The following is a 17,361-nucleotide window of genomic DNA, read 5'->3' as shown; positions in this document are numbered from 1 at the left end:
ATCTCATCGGGTCCCATGGACTTGTGCACCTTCAGGTGCCTTAGATGGTCTCGAACCTGATCTTCTCCCACAGTGGGCTCTTCATTCTCCCAGTCCCCACCTTTGTCTTCTGCGACTTGGGCAGTGTGCCTTAAGCACTTGCTGGTGAAGACTGAGGCAAAAGTGACACTGAGTACCTCCGCCTTCTCCATATCCCGGGTAACCAGGTCTCCCGTTTCCTTCTGGAGAGGGCCCACATCTTCCCTTGTCTTCCTTTCATCACCGACGTACCTATAGAAGCTTTTCTTGTTGCCCTTTGCCATCCCTGGCCGATTTAATTCTATCAGGGCTTTAGCTTTCCTAACCTGATGGATTGAGGTTCCCCTCCCCTGACAACTTTAGTTTAAAGCCCTCTTCAGGGCTAACATTACAGAGGTGCTAACATTATTTGGGCTTTCCACATTAGCATAACACAATCTCTCACTTCCCAAAATACTAGCAAAAGCAGAATACTAGATTTCCTAGAAAAGTGCTGCATAAAATGGTTCCGTTTAATTAACCAGAAGATTTAGTAAAGAGACAGTCTAAGTTTCCATGGAGTCATTAGGAACAGCAGGACAAGAAAACATAAAAGGATTTTAATAATTATAAAAAATATACCCTGAAATAGCCATAGTCAAGCTTTGGGGAGCCGTACAGAGTTGTCCATTTCCTGGTTTTGCTGTACAGGAGAAAATGCTTTTCTGAGGGTCAAGAAAAGCCACTCAGTAGCTGCAGAATAGAAGATCATGTTGCCCAAGTGATGCACGTTTCCATAAGCTCCCTTTGCTGCATTTGTCTATGTGCATACACACACCCCTTCGGTTAATAACTGGGAAAGCCACACGTCATTTTCCCTATGCAACAGAGAATCTTCTTGACATATCCCCTGGGAACCAAGTGGCTGCATCTCCTCCAAACCTTAACACAATTTTACAGCAAAAGCAATAAGCTTCCTGTCAGTGTGCGCAAGGGAACTGACATTACAAGCCTGTTTTTCTCTCTTTTGGCTTTGTAAGGTAAACTGCATTTAGGTTACCAAGGCAAGGCTGAGGGACTGTGTACTAAAAAGTGCTTCCTGATCTAAAAAAAAAATTTAATTTAATTCTATGTGACACTTATAAACTTTCCACTGGTGGCTACCACCTTGATAAACCATCTTATTTTTGATAAAGACACTCCATAAAATAAATGAGCCTCCATTGCTGCAGAGATGCAAATCAAATAATTATATATACCCATGCTCTCATCCTACTTCAAAACTTCCTACTTAATTTCTGCTGTCAAAGGCTCCGTCCTTGTCAATCTGGTCTTCTCCCAGACCCCTCTGCTCACCTCCCACATACCTGCTCGGTGAAGCTCCACTCCCAGTGGCCGACTGCAAGTCCCCCTCAACACTGCAAGTCCGAGACCACAACACCATGTCCAGGACACGGCTTGCTATGGACATGCACGTAAAGCGCATCAGCCACATTGTGCTCATTTTCAGGTGTTACCAGTGTCTCCCCATAAACTACTAGAAGTTCACACAATACAACATCATCTTTCGCTGTTGGCCAGCATAATAGAAAGTAGTCCTGTTTTCATTACTGTCTATGGGACTCTCTCGAGCATGGTAAATGCTCAGCTGAAAGATGCTATACTTCTCTGCAGGTCTGTGTGCATGACCATTATTAACAGAACAACTTGGCTAGATGTATTGGGTAGCACTAGATACAGAATGCTATGTTCTCCAAGACAGTAATGGAGATTCAAGCCTGATATCTTTATTCTCACACAGCTTATCTATCTCACATCGTGTCAATAAACTTTCAACTTTGTTGATTTGTCCTTTCATCTGCACAGACTATGGTACAATGATTAACCGCCTTCAAAGTAAAAACAAAAAATAACAGATCTCTCCCCCCAGTCTTCAGAGGATACCGACAGGAGAGAAAAATATTCTGCCTTGTTTGTAGGCGAGGTGGTCAATCACAATTGAGTGGCATTTCTATTCTTTGTTGTTTATCGTGAAGGTATCAAGAAGATACAGAAGGCTAATACTCCTGTGCAGCTCTCTAGATCACAACTATCAAGGTTCACTCCCTATTTACAATGCTAGCCTGCAGTTACCAAAGCAGTACTGTCCAAGAAAAACTGAGCACCTGTAAGAGCTTTTAAGCATACACCAAGAGAACTCCCAATGATAACAGAGGTTAACAGAATTAATAACCATTTAATATCTCCTGGGTATTAAAATATGTAAAAACCCCACAAGCAAACACACACCAAAACCTTGCAGCGTCAGTTCTCAGACACTTTGCTTTGTTTGGTACTTTGAAAGCTACAGAAACGTGCTCTATGTTCCTCACTAAAACGCTAAGTCCAGCAGAGCTTTCTACCTTCAATCACACCATGACCTGCAAAAGCAAGTACCCCCCCATGGCAGCAGCTGAGCATGCCCAAAGCTGCTCCTCCTAATGTAGCTGCCTTCTCCCAGCATCCATTCCCTAATTTTCATCACCACAAACAGTGCTTTTACCTTAATCATCTCCTATGCTCTCCATAGAGCACTTGACTCTAACGTCATTCATTCTCTTACTACTGACAAAGCACCAAAACTTAGAACCCAGAAAGTTGGTTTTCAAGAGATGCCAAGGGATAGCAGAGCTTAGCAGCGTCTTCCTGAAGTTCTGAAGATCTGAGTTAACTACTTAAATAACACGTATACAGTCACGTCTGTGTCATGCCTACCAGAAGCAAGCTTACGACACTGATAAGGAAATACCACACCTTCCAAAAGTAAAAGCTTCAGGACAGCATCGCGGCTCTGACCCAGCTAGTTTGAAGTATGGAAGTAGCTTTAAGCATATGCTGAGTATCACTGATTTCACATGTTTTAGGTTACATGCATGATTACCTGTGTCAGAATCCTGAAGTTTCGTTCATTAGGAGTATTAAGACAAAAAAAAGAAAATTGTCTATAGGAATGAACTGACATGTCAACAACACGGATAGTGTGAAATACTAAGAAAAGCGGTTGGCAGCTCTTCAAAAAGAGGAAAAACATAAATCAGCAATAAAAGTACCAGCTTAACGCTTTCAACTCTAGCCTGAAAGACACCATTAGAACCAAGAAATTTACTCTCTCTGTCTAACTAGGTGCTGCTCTCTCTAAATGAGATTTGCAGTGTAGGACAAGTCAGGGCCAGAAGGGAGCTGGTTTGGGGATAAGACTCAGTCAAATATCAACTCACATTATTTGCTCAAACAGCCAGTTAAGAACTTCAACTTTTCTACTTACCTGAACTAGATTAGAAGAGGTTAAAAAAAAATAATCAGCTGTCAGTATAGTCCATGCTTATGGACAGTAGTGATATAAGCTTCTAGAAAATATTCCATGAATTGTTACTTTTTTTCCATTGTCACTTTACCAATCCCATTCAGACTGCAGAATAAAATAGGTTCCTAAGCATCAAAAGATTGAGGTCTTGGAAACTCCTTCCATTAGACACAGCTGCTGGTGGCAGTAAGTCATGCTTTGTCCCTCTTAACCCCTTCACAGCTACTGGTGGGGGGGGAATGCATCCAGGGAGAAATTTTCCTCGTCATAATTTTCCAGCTGGGATCCTGGTACAGAGAGCGGTAAACAGCAGAGTCCAAAAATGGGGAAAAAGCTATTAAAAATCCAAACACTGAGTCCCACCCACATGGCACAAGAACTCCAAGTAATTAGTTCTGCAAGGCTAGCTTAGCAGCTTAGTACTTGAGACAGAGGGAGGCTTCCCTCTCGTTCTTAAGTTTTGGAGCTTTTCTTTAATTAGCCTCAAGAAAACCCAGTGTTCCTATTTGAATAATCCACGTTTGGTTATTTATTCAGTTCCCTGCTGCTGCACATTACCCAGCCATGCGCTGCAGGAATACATCATTTCTTGTTGGCATTTGCTCCCCAGCCACTGCACGCAGCCGAGCCCACCAGGGAAAGCCAGACAGAGCCCCGCTGCGCCCAGTCCTGAGGTCTGGAGGAAGCCAGTCAGCGCAGAAGACACAATTCAGTACCAGGCTAGGAAGGAAAAGTGAAGAGAGAACAGAGAAGCCCTGGAGATTCACAGTGTGACAAAACATGTCACAAGAAGAAATGCCTACTTATGCCCATTTCACAAAAGCAATTTTTGTATCAACATCCACAAAAATTCACCAGCTCAGAGGATGCACAACACAGTGAAGCTTGAACTGGGGAACAAAAGGAGAAGTGTTTTCCCTAGAGACATCCAAAGGTTCTCTCTTACCCTCATAAGGGTCTTTTAAATCCTTAGAGGAATAGCGGCCTGACCTACAGCATTCTTTCATCTGGGTGTCTGCCACACAGATCTGCACTGTTACTTTCCAGCAGCTATTGCAGTAACCCCAGTTCTTAGGAAACAAAGCTAAAGACAAAGAGCGGAGCTTATATGTTTGAGAAGGTCCAACTTACATGCTGGGAAAAAAGGAACAGAAGACAGACAAATATGCTAACACAGAAATTTTATGAACAGAAAAAGACAAATATCTAGCCAGAACGTGTGTTGGTATGTCAAAAGCAGGCAAGAAAAATCACAAAGTTATCTGGGTACCTAAGCATGAGATTCATCAGCTGTAGACCCTCGCCTTTCAGGAAGCGATCGCGATTGGAACTGAGCATGAGGCAGGAGCAAAGGGAGTCAAACAGGTTCTCCATCATTTCCTGTTCTTCTGCTGTACTAGGGTTGTGTCGTTTAAACACCTGCATGACAAAGAAAGCAAAATTACCCCAAAATGGAGGGCCCAATTTGGTCCACGCTGTTGTAGAGTATACATGAACATTCTACATCACAAGCCTTCAGCATCTGATACGCATAAGCCATCAATCACACACGTCACTGATGCATTCTCTCTTGTAACTCTGCTGCCCTTTTTACTGCCCTGACTGTATACCAACAAGTGTGCAGCAGCCTAATGCACGACTTAAAGACAATACAGGGCCTCCAAAGGGAAAGGCAAATTCACCGATTGTGCAGTTCACAAAAGTATGTGGATAGGCTTCTTACCAGAGAACTCCTAGGCACAACACATACCTGAGGGTGCTGCAGACAGTACCACCTCAAGAAATGTAAGTGAACTATGAACACATTACCTTCAGCTAGCTCAAATGTAGGCACAATGCAGCCCAGTGCTTGGAGTGGAGAATGCTGAAGACGGCCAAATTCCAACCCTGCCTATCTCCAACTTGCCATGCAATTATAACAAAATAATTTAACTTCCGTGTACCTCAACATTAACATCTTTAAAACAGGGATTAACCTCACTTAACATGGATGACACACCTGCATGGAAGTTATTCAGGGACTATGCCACCACTAAATATAAAGCACTGCTGTGCTTCAGTATCTACAGATTGCTAGGACAGCACTACACCCAGAATATGTTCCACTTCCTCACACCCAGCCTGCGAGTCTCCTGACGGTAGAGAGGGCATACGTGAATTACTCACAGATAACTGCTGAAGCAGCACATCGATCCCATCCAGCTCCCCAAGCAATTCTCTGTTGTCTAGACGGAGGTGGGGGGAAGGGGGAAAAGAGAGAGAAAAATGAAGCTAACTGTCAGATTTTACAGCCATCTAACACTGATACATCAGCAAACAAAATCAATACGGCTTGACAGAGTACAAAAGCTGCAGAGAAAGAGAGGGCGCATGCGTATGTGAGAGAGCACAAGCAAAGGGAAGCCAAAGGCAGAAGAGTGCTGCTGTGATCTGAAAGAAGCCTGCATCCTACCCTAACAGAGTATCGATACCAGAGGCATGTCTCACCATCGTTATTCTGGAGCAGAATAGCCAGCACCTCACTGCAGTACAGCTTGTTGGCATCAAAAGGCATCTTAGCCTGTTGGTGAAGAAGGAACAAGAGGCTCATCAGGCCACAGCTCTGTGTTTCATTGATCTGAAGCACACATTAATCAAATCACCGAACATGAGAGCAACACTTAAAACCAAAATACAACGGTAATTTTGCAGTATGCCTCAGTGACAAAACAGTAATAATTCTCTCTGATTCAGGGGTGACAGGGTGTGGGCAGGGGGTGTGTGTGTCTGTGTGTGCTCGTGCACGCATGTGTAGAAACTCAGCTCTGATCCTTCACCCTGTCCTACATAAGTATGTTTGACCAAGTTGGCTCAAAACCCCCAAGAACAGTCTCCAGTCGTTTGCAACACGGAATCTTTCCTGTGATAAATTTTCCATGATGTTAATATAAGCACATGGGCATATCCCTATTCTGAAAGTCTGAACCTGCCACCAAAAACAGAACTTCAGAAAACACATCACCGTAACATTAAAGAGGAACTGCCGGAGTTTTGTATGAGTATCACAATGTCACAATCAGAACAACATGAGATCGGTTTAGCCTGCACAGTCACATAACTTTTTCATTTCATTCACTCCATATTCAAATATGTTAAAAAAAAAACAAAACCAAACATCGTAACAAAACCAAAATGCTGATTTTTTTTTCCCCCCCTCAGAAGAAGAAAAAAAAAAATCCCTGAGTGGGATTCTGAACTGGATCCAATGTTTTTGCATGCTGCCAAAGCTGCTTCATCTACAGAAACAGACCAAACATTAACCCATTAGATAATAATGCAAACTGGCTTGCTGAAGGAATTTATAAACAAAACAATTTTAAAAAATCATCAGTTACCAGCTATTTGTATTCCACTGTTCGAGAGGAAAAAAACAAGGCAAGCAATAAGTACTAGGCTTAAAACACACCATTTGTCACCCACAATTTTTCCCCTAAATGCACGACTCCCTGCAGCTTGACTGAGTGAACCTGCCTGCACAAGGCTACACGTGGGCCAATTATCCCGACCTGCTACCAAAGAAAAGGTCACAATACGCAAGCACCATGCAACACAAAAACATGAAAAGCAGGAAGATCCCAAATGCCACAAAGTATTGACTTTAAACAAAGCTTTTCATTCCAAACGATCCCCAACCACTCTGTAGATGATGGTATTTATAGCAACCACGTAACACTCCCAAGCAATCAGTGGCACGAGAGGGGGAAGGTGGCAGGCGCTCGGTGCTGTACAGCTCTGCTGGCTCCTATCACGGTGCGTACCGACTGCCGTCCTACAGCAACTGTTAGGAGACAACACCCTGTTCTCTCAAGGCTGCACACAACATCATCAAACCCCACTTATGTTTGGAGAAGTGAGCTATTAAGATCTCTGTCTGAGCTTTCCAAGGCAGTTCTGACAGTCAGAATACAATTATGCAACCTGAAATGTAGTCAGAAAACAGAAATTCACACTGTGATGTGTGCCAGATATCCTTACCGACGCCTAGACAGAACCCTGATTTTAAAATTCATCCCACAGACATTCTTCAGCAGCACAACACTCCACCCAGATGCTGAGATCCTGGTTTAATCCTAACCACATCTGTCAGGTGAGAGACTCAAGACCAAGCGCTGCCAACAGCAAAGGCACCTGGGCGAGGGTTTCATTAGTGTGAGGCTCCCCGCAACGACAGCACGTAAGCAAGAAAAAGCACTGCCTGATCACACATCCCCAAAACCAGACAAAGTTAACACATGCCAGGGCAAAGGAAAGACACATTCAGCACCAAGTTTTGAACGCCTTGAATGTTCATTTTCTGTGACACCACGCAGGGGAATCCAAGTTGTGATTATTTTGCTTTCCCAAATTTCTACGTCTTTCAGCTGCCAGAGTAATTACAAGGCAGGCAGCAGTACATACCTGACTGGAATAAAATTAACTTCACTTTTTGTTTTTAAGCAAAAGGAGTATAATTATGTTACTACCTGTAGTGAGAAATTATAGATTACTTCTGCTAACAAGTATATGAGGGGCACAGAGGGGTATCTGCACACTTACAAAGCTGATAGAGTATTTCTGTGTTTCAGAAGCCTTCTAACCATAAAGACATTTAACTATGGAAGTGCTAATGCCTTACTAACAGGGTTAGGAAAAAGCCAGAATCTGTTTGCTAAATTTCCTTCACTAGCTCTGTAAGAGAGCTGAACTATCCATTCCTTTCCTACAGTATTTTCCAGAGAATGTTTAGGCATCTTTTCACACAGGACAGAGGTAAACTGTGTAACTCACTGCCACAAGATGATAAGAGTATCAAAATGTAATTTTGAACTCAAAAGATAATTAGATGAGTTCAAAGAAAAAGCCACCACAGGCAGCAGTTAAACAAAGATGTCACTGGAAACTCAAAAAACTATTAGAAATGTAGGAAGCAAAGGCATAAAGTGGTCTTCGTTAGTTTCCCCGCTCACTGGTCAGCTTTTGTATTCCTACAGGTCTCAGCCATGGACCAGAAATCCACCATACAGGAATCATATGAACAGAAAAAAAGACACCTTCTACTGTAAGACATTTACAATATAAAGACAAGACAGAAGTATGTCCATTTAAACTAAAAGCGCAGAGGAAACAAACCCTGAATTCTAACTTTTTGTCTTTAACTTGGCTTCTCCAACACAAACACGTGCAAAACTGGCTTATTTTAAGCAACGTTTTAAGTTCATACTAACTGGTCTATAGAAGTAAGGTGGGCGCTGGTAGGGCTCTAGCACTATTGATGCTTGAGCTAGGAACGCAGTGGTATTGCAGCTTCTGGGGACAACCACATCAGTGGCTGGAGCCCGAGTGCTGTTTTGTAGCGCTGTGAAGGGTCCAACTCTGCAGGAAAGACCATAGTTCTCACGGCAGGATCAGGGACACGTTACCAAAAAGAACTCCCACAGAAAAAAGTAAAACCTAAAGACATTCAAGAAGACTCAACCTTACAGATACTCTTCCAGGCAAACACTACAAAAATGAGTCTTCTACTCACAGACTTGCATCACATTGTGTAGAGCTTCTTACACATGAAGCCAACTCCTTCAATTTTGCTAGTTTATAACAAGTTAAAAGGGACATACTTCCCAGTTTGAGGCAAGTTTTGAATTCACTGTATTCACAAATGTTAGAACTTGTGACAAAGATACCTATGCAAATGGAAAGAGCCAATAATAAAAACAGCCTTGGGCCCTTTAATATTGTGCCAAATGCCATCTCAAGCACACCAGCTTCCAGACCAGTGGCCTGTCCATTTTTATTGTCGTATCTCCCAAATGACAACAGGAAAACAAGCTCACCTTCAGCCTCTTGAGCAACCACTGCATGAGGCCCTGCTGCGCAGCTTCTGTGCACATCTCAGGTCGGAACTCTGCCATGTTCTCAACGATTGCTGAGAAGAAAGGCACAGAAAACAGTCATTTTGTCAAGTCACCCAGGCCCATATCACCACTGCTTTGCCAGGTCCTCCCTAAGGCTGCACTGCTCTTCTCAAAGTTACATCTTATTCGCAAAACTACCTTTTTTTTGAGTGAGACTTAAGCTCAGGTCTATGATACCCTCCTGGTTTTTACATTGTCCACACAGTCCATCCTCAGTGTGACACCAGCTCCTGCTGGAAGAAGTCTAAGATACCTTCCCTTTACTCCAGCAGCAATTCTCACTGCACAAAACTAAACTAACAACAACAGCGGCAGTAAGAATATCAAAATTCTTTTTTCCAGTCTCTCTCATTCTTCCAGCCCTCAGAGGATTACAGTCTCAAATGACTGAACGGAGTGGATGATGATCTAAATGCTAGTAACAGCGACACACTGCAAAGCAGTTACTGTGCTGTGCAAAGACTGGGGAACAGAGAGGTAATGATGTACTTATATGAAATACAAATGTTTTACTACCTGAAAGTTAAATATATTGCTAAGACATAAGCAGCTCTCATAACGGAGTAAGTGGAGCTCACAGATAAGTACGCAGTAAATACACGGGCAGTAGAGCACACCCTCTGGTGCACTGCAGTTTCATCCGTGTACCAGCACCTCCCTACATAACCGCTTTGGGAAGAGGCACCCTACCAGCAGTCATGCAACAAACGCTTGCTCAAGGGACTAGGCTTTACTGTGAGTTAAAGTGCTTGAACGAAAGCTGCACTAGGTCCTCTACCCTAGTGTCGGCAGTTCAAGGGGAAAGGAGGTAGGGAGGAAAGAAAGGGGAGGGATAACCCACCCCCCCTTCGTACAAAATACAGGAAGAAGCGAGAGGCTGCGCAACAGCCACTTACCCAGTGTGTTGTGGACACCATCAGCTTCCTCTTTCACACTTTCATCCAGGCGCTCTAAATTCTGGACCAACAAAGCCACGACCTGGCCCTCCACCTACATCACCGGGGTCATGGGAAAGAAAAAGATAAGAAAGAAGACTGAAAAAAGGAAGATGAAGGAGAAGTACGTGTGTGTGTGTAATAGATAATACGAATCAATAAGCCCTACTGAAACATCCTGCCAGACGTGATCAGAAGACATTAACAATCTTGCTCTAAAATCTCAGAGGAAGCGAAGGATTCACCAAGTAAATCTGCCACTATGTTTGTCCTAATTAATTAAACAACTTTTGTGTTTCAGATTAAACAGAAAAACATCTGGAGGAAAACATGCACCTTGTCACAGTCTTATTTCCCGAACCAGCCTGATTGATTTATAATCCCTCAGAATTCTTAAGCGCGAGGCACCACAAACCACCATGGACAGGCTAGCTGTCAGCTCTGCAAGCAGCTCCACTTCCAACTGTTTACTGCTGGTCTGCCTACATTTTTGTTATATCTTCCACCTTAACAGGTGCAAAAAGCTGAACGAACAATGCTCACACACGCAGATTCAAATCCAAAAGCTGAATTATCACCAGTTGAAGCCTTACATTTAAATCCTAGCAAGACGAATTTACCAAGTTGACTTCAGCAAGCTAACAAAACCCAGACAAATCAACAGCAGGAGCAGGAACCCACATCTGCAGGTGGAGCCTCCTAATCAAAAAGCTAACACAAGTATGCTTTTAAAGCTGCAATTGGACAGAGTCCAGTTTGACTTTGGCTGACTTTTCCAAGCTCATGCCCACAATGGAAAGTTAAACAAAATAACATTTCCAATTCAAACACTGTTAACTAGCTTTGGGCCCAGTGAACACATGGGAAAAAATACAAGTATCAGCTGCTGTGGAAGGTAGTGCAACAATCTTCACAGATACCCTACATTATACCTACTTTCTTTAAAAAAAAAAAAAAAGGTAATCTAAAAAGCAGATATCTCCCAAGATACATCTGACCTGTTTCTTTCAAAGAGGACAATAAAGCCTCTAAAGCGTGGCTATTATCAGTGGGCTGGTGACAAGGAAAACAAGAGAAAAAACTTCGCCTAATTTACTACCTCTCTGCACATTTTATAGAAAACATCTTCTCTAGCAGTTCCTCTCTACCACTTCATTCATCCAGCAATCCTTCCACAAAGGCAGAGTAATTAAGAACAGCCCAGAGGCCAGCTGGAGGAACTCAGCTCTGGGCCACTGTCATTAACCTTTGGAAGGTAACATTATAGTGACTGGACAAGAAGGATTGTAGGAGAAAACAGAGCAGCCAAACAAAGCAAACAGAAGAAAACCTGTAATTCCCTATCTTTCAATTTCAACATAATAGTTACAGAACAAGACACAGCCACAGCGATTCACAAATGCAGCAATTCACTAGCAGAAGCTGCCCAAAGATAGGACAGACATGTAAATCTCAAGTTTTGCTGGGCATCAGAGGGCTTCTGCTCAGTTCCGCATCCTCCTCCCGAAGCCACGGAGCAGGAGGCATCCAGCGCAAACGCCAGGGAAAGGGGAAGTCCACCACCATGGAGGCCAAGAGGCACTCAAGAGAGTTAACCAGGCAGGGAGCACCTAAGGCCGAGCAATGCATCTTCTACTGCACGTAGATAATTTTCTGGGGCTGTTTAATCTCTACACCAAAAAGGATCATTTACCTCTAAACCCTCCTCTACCCTTAAAACGCATTAGCTCTGGTACACAGAAACTTTCACGCTTTTACTTCTTGTTAAGAAAAATGCATACCCTCACTATAACAACAGATGTCCCAGTTCAAGCACAGATTTTTGGTTTTGAAACAAGAGTTACTGGGTAGAAGACTACTGGTCTCCCGTGCAAGAGGTCAGAGTGAAAGATCACAACAGCCCCACTGTCCTTCAGATAACCATCTGAGCCCTGCCACAAACTTCAATTTTTCATGGGTGAACAGAGGTCACCCTTTTCCACAAGAAGGAAGAAAAATGCAAATCAAGCTCCTATTTTCAATAGGACACTGTCCAAGTCACAAATATTACTTCCTTCTTCCTCCCTGCACGAAAAAATCTCCCAGCCTACACAAATTTTGCAATATGAACGTGTTCCTTCCAAAAAAGAAGTGGTAGACAAGGTGCAAGAAGAACCTACTCCCCAAACTCTGGCATTCCATTAAAAACACCCATCGTGGCCCTCAGTACAGCATTTCAGCTACCAGAGAGCAGGCTAACTTCATCGTGGTGTTGGCAATATGGATAACCACAGCTGCAGAAAGCGTGGCAGTTCAGAGTATTCGCTGCTGTGCTGTATAAAGCAGACGTTGTTCAGGCATTAAAATAATCTGGAGTTTACTACTTACTAGAGCGTCTATGAGGACTTCAGCTCCTTCTTCACTCTCATGGAGAGTATCTATATCAGTCAGTTCTTGAAGCAAGTCTACCACAGCTATGGAAACATGTGCTAGGTGTTAAGGACAACCAACACAGAGGCAGACACATTTAATATCAAAAGCAGATTGCTCTTAGGCCAGCGTGCTCATGACATGATCCAAAACAACTGGTAATACATTACAGCAGTGGGGCAGAGGAAGAACAGAGCCAAAAGCACAGAGACTACTTCAGCAGACAGTCTTCATAAGCACCAAAATCAGGGAATCCTAACAATTAGGAATGATAAAAACAAATGTGATTGTGTGCTTACTGTATCAGGCAATTTTACTGTTTCTTGATGATACTTATTTTTTTATTTTTTCAAATAAATAGAGTTGGTATAACTAGGCACCATCTTGCATCGTCAAGATTGAATGTAAGCAAAGCGAAATGAGTTACAGTAATCTGATTTGGGTATTCTGCTCTCAGTGACACCCGGGCTAACCTGATACGGCACGCACCTAACAAGGCCACTGCAGGAAGCAGGAGCGATCACCCGCTTCTGCCTGGCCCAATTAGGACAGCATGCTCCTCTAACCGCGGACCTCGCAGGAACAGCATAGCTTCTGCCAGCCCAATTTTCACTCATTAACTCTAGGCTGCATAACACATGGTTCCCCTGACTGCTGCACAGCTCTCTTGTGCGACGAGACGTATTCCACCTCATTAGACCCACTTTCCTATTCTCTCAGACACGCTGATCAATCTTGCCCGAGTCCCACTGGGGTAGAACAGGATACGCAGTTTTCTGCATGTCCTATATAACAACTTTGTGAAGAGTCTCTTTAAAATGCACAGGCTAACAATCCAGCCGCCCAGTTCTCCTGTTTGTGCATTTGCTCAGACACACAAGCAGCAGTAGGAAACGTATTTTCATGTATCTTTTCTTAGCAAGGTTTCAGTCATGACTTATCTAGTCTCAGGAAAGACTGTAAGACAGCTGCCTGTCCTAGTCGAGAGTTAACCTACGTCTAGGCGCTGCAGAAGATGTGTATCAGTAAGACTACTGCTTCCTTTATACTCTACAGCACTCCTTAACCAAGCCAAAGCTATCTGTACATTTTCTTGATGGGTTGCAGTTGCAACTGCCATCAGGAACCAAACAGAAGGGTGATTACTCCTCACCGGGCAGACAGTCAGTCGTGCTTATACAAAAACATGGTTAAAGGTGCCAGGGTACAATTTTTAAAGGCAAGTTGGAGCACGACTCAATAAGCAAGTTAAGAGAAAATAACCTGCCTTACATTTATTCTGCAAGGAATCAACTATTAATTAACAAAAGCTGGAGGAACGGGCCAATAGGAACCTTGTGAAGTTCAACAAATGCAAGGTCCTGTACCTGGGAGGGAACAAGCCCATGCGCTGGGGCTGACTGGAGAGGTAAGCTCTGCAGAAGACAATCTGGAAGTTCTGGTGGACAAGTTGAAGGCGAGCCAGCAGCATGCCACTGCAGTAACGAAGGCTAACCACAGACTTCACTGCATTAGCAAGAGCAAAACCAGCAGGTCAAGAGAAGGAATTCTTACCTGCTGCTTGGCACTCATGAGGCAACATGTAGAATATTCTGTCCAGTTGCGGGCTCTCCCAATAAGAGAGAGACCTTGACACACTGGACTCAGGAGAGTGGAGGACCACTGAGATGGTCGGGGGCTAGCACATGATGTATGAGGAAAGACTGAGGGAATGGCGTTTGATCAGCCCATGGAAGAGAAGGCTAAGGGAGGAACTAACTGAAGACTACTGCTACCTACTGGGTGCTATAAAGACAACTGAGCTAGATTTTTCTGAGAGTGCACAGCAAAGAACTCTAGCAGTCAGAGGAGTTCATTGAACTTTTGTTGAGGCTTCCAGTGAGAGTATCAGTTGCCCTATAAAATTTAGGAGATAGAAAAGCAAAACATCACTTGAAGCTTTCCTGTCTTTCATTCATAAAATCTTGTCTGTGATCATCTTTCATTCACATGTTTTGTGTAAAACTGCATGAATCATTCAGCAGATTATTTGCTCCCGCTGGACATTGCTTTTGTCTCCTTGCATTAGTCCCTCAAGACACCACATTTAAATCACATCTGAAGAGCCATTTGTTTAGTTCTCTCCTTGAAGAACTCATTTTTAAAATCTTTTCCCATTTGTTTTAACAAAAAGTCATTAGATAAAACTAAATTGATAGAGCTCAAGTTATGTCTAGATGCTTCACTTTAATAGTGTTTCTATCCTGTACAAAAGCAGCAGCAGCACAGTGCAGAGGCATTACTACAGCCTGTGTCCTGCTTCCAACGGATCTGAAAACACTTCAGCAGTTTATAACATGAAATACACTCTTCCCAAACTTGCAGTTCACAGGCCAAATTTCTACCCGTAAACTAACTGACAGGCAAGTTGCAAAGCAATTAAAGAGTTCACAGTGGAAACACTGACAAGTCTTTGACAGCAGCAGTGACCCTAGGACACAGCTTTTCATGGCTGAAAGGGCAAAGCAAGCTGTATTCCCGTGCACTCCAGCTATGAATCAGCTCTGCTACCCCAGTCAAAATCCCCGTAGTTTATATTTTCCCCGTGAATGAGAAATTCAGTATAAGCTTTTAATGCCATGCACATAGTACACAAAAAGCCTGCGGTGTCTGGCGAAAAAATAAGTAATGAAACTATGGTAGCCATGAAACTGGTTATGCATGGTAGGTGTTTCCCACTGTACAAGAGAAAATTGTTAACAAACATTTACTTGAAAGTAATATCCATTACAGATAACAGATAAGGAAAGCTGTGGTGTTTGCTGTTTTGCAGGGACCAGCATTCACCACATCGAGGTTCAGCTAGATACAAGTCAAAATAGAAACCACTGCTTATGTGTTTGGGTAACATAAATTGGCATGCAATAAAATATTTACGTTTTGTTTTTATCTTCTGATCACTGCACCCACTTAGAAAGAATGAATTATGAATTCTTAATACATAGTACTATAAGGAAAAGTGCTAAAAAAGAAAACCAAGATCTGTGCATCGGACCACAACATTTAGCACTAACAGTCCTTTTAACATTGCATATTTCAAAACACCTCAGAAAAGCTGGTAAGTATTATCTACTTCTTTACACAAAAAGAAAAGAAGTAACAAATAAATTACTTTCCTAAGGTCATGAATCAATAAAAAGGAAAAAAGAAAAGCCTGCTGTAGTCCCAAGTCTAATTCCAGTGCCCTTTCCACTGGGCTTCACTGCTCTCTCCATTCGCTAACGTCTGTCAGGACACACACGATCTCTCAATCATGTCACAATTTTTCAGCTTAATCTACTGTAGAATATTTTACAAGCAATGCAGGCTGAGCTCTACTTTTAAAGACTGCACAATGGTAAGGCAGGCATAGTTCTATTTACCAGCTGAGGGCTAAGCATCAAGGCACCAAGATATTAAAAAAATGACACTGTTTTTGTTCAGAACTACCAAAATCTTTAACAATATAAACAGAAAGCTCTCTCTGAGATGTCCTCAGATCTTCAGCGAAACAAGAGACAGGTGCACACAGGGATCGGGTTCAGTGACACAAGAACTAACTGAGCATGGAAATGTCTCTGGATATTTACATAACCAGAGAGGCTACCCAGAACCTCAAGCTCTGAGCACACCAAATTAAAGGTATGGACACGTGAAGAATTTATCACATTTACAGACTAAGGTGTAGCACTGCGGTGAGCTAGTCCGTGGCAAACAGCTGAAAGCGTGACAGCTCAGCTCTCAACAAAAAGGGGTAAATCGGTTTCATTTTTACTGGGGGCTATTCCAGGCAAAGTTTGCACACAGTTAAAGGCTATACGCTGCTAAGCCCGTACCTTAGTTTTTCCTATATTGTTCATCTGCTCACACTCTAACGCAGCCACTCAAATCTAGATGAAAGGGTCATAAAACAAGAAAGGAGAATTACAACACTGAAAAAATTCAGAATCAATATTACTCGAACAAAGAAGGCTTTCACTTGGGAAAAAAAAAAAAGGAGACAAATTCAGTGCGGTGGGAAAGAAGAGAAAAACATATACAGGAGCCTGTGAAAGCAGGGTATAAGAGATTACAGAAAAGTCTGTAGAAAGCCTCTCACGTGAGAGCTACTTTAACAGCTGAAGGATATCTGTGTTGTCATGTCCCAGCAGACCGAGGAGAGACTGCACAGCGTTCAGCTCCACCAGCAGGTGATACAGGTCTGGCATCGTCGCGATCACGTGCATTTCCTGAATGATGTCATTTAAATCCAGTTCGGACTCCATGAACCTGAGGCAAGACAAAAATGGTTAATAAAAAGGCAAAAAGTACATCAGTTGTGTTCAATGCACAGCCCTTTTCAAAACAGAGACCATCACCTTCCAGGAGATACCGGGTGCACATGGCCCCGGCATTTCTGATCCTCTGTGGTCACGTCAACGTCACTGAGTCCAGGACTCCTAGAGGCAGTTTGTGCCTCATCCTGCCCTATTCCTGCCTCTTGAGGTTTAATCACACAGTAGGACAAGCCTTCCTACTATATAATTTACATAGAGTAAATAAGCAGATTTGTTCCAATTCTGTAAATCAGTTCTAGAATTTAAAAAAAAAAATGAAGAGGTTGTAGCTACACATGAAAAAAACCCTGCATATAAAATAAATTCTCCAGAGCGATGCACCTTCCCTAGCTACCACATATTAGTATGCGGGTTGTATTAGTCTGAAGTAAAGTCCATAAAAAGAATTTGAG

At 42.8% G+C, this 17,361-nt stretch overlaps 1 protein-coding gene across 1 annotated transcript in view; it reads right to left on the bottom strand.

Moving 5' to 3' along the window:
* Positions 1–17,361, bottom strand: part of CTNNBL1 (catenin, beta like 1) — a 64,830-nt gene that overhangs the window by 28,609 nt on the left and 18,860 nt on the right. The window contains exons 4-10 of the mRNA XM_009318751.1: positions 16,762–16,901; positions 12,573–12,670; positions 10,167–10,260; positions 9,190–9,281; positions 5,828–5,900; positions 5,507–5,565; positions 4,611–4,759 (exon numbers count right to left, since the gene is read on the bottom strand). Of these exons, the coding sequence (XP_009317026.1) occupies positions 4,611–4,759; positions 5,507–5,565; positions 5,828–5,900; positions 9,190–9,281; positions 10,167–10,260; positions 12,573–12,670; positions 16,762–16,901 (705 nt within the window). The remainder of the gene's footprint in view (positions 1–4,610; positions 4,760–5,506; positions 5,566–5,827; positions 5,901–9,189; positions 9,282–10,166; positions 10,261–12,572; positions 12,671–16,761; positions 16,902–17,361) is intronic.

This window comes from Pygoscelis adeliae, unplaced genomic scaffold (genome assembly GCF_000699105.1).
Source record: "Pygoscelis adeliae isolate BGI_AS28 unplaced genomic scaffold, ASM69910v1 Scaffold432, whole genome shotgun sequence".
NCBI lineage: Eukaryota > Metazoa > Chordata > Aves > Sphenisciformes > Spheniscidae > Pygoscelis > Pygoscelis adeliae.
This window is presented reverse-complemented; position numbering and strand designations above follow the sequence as displayed.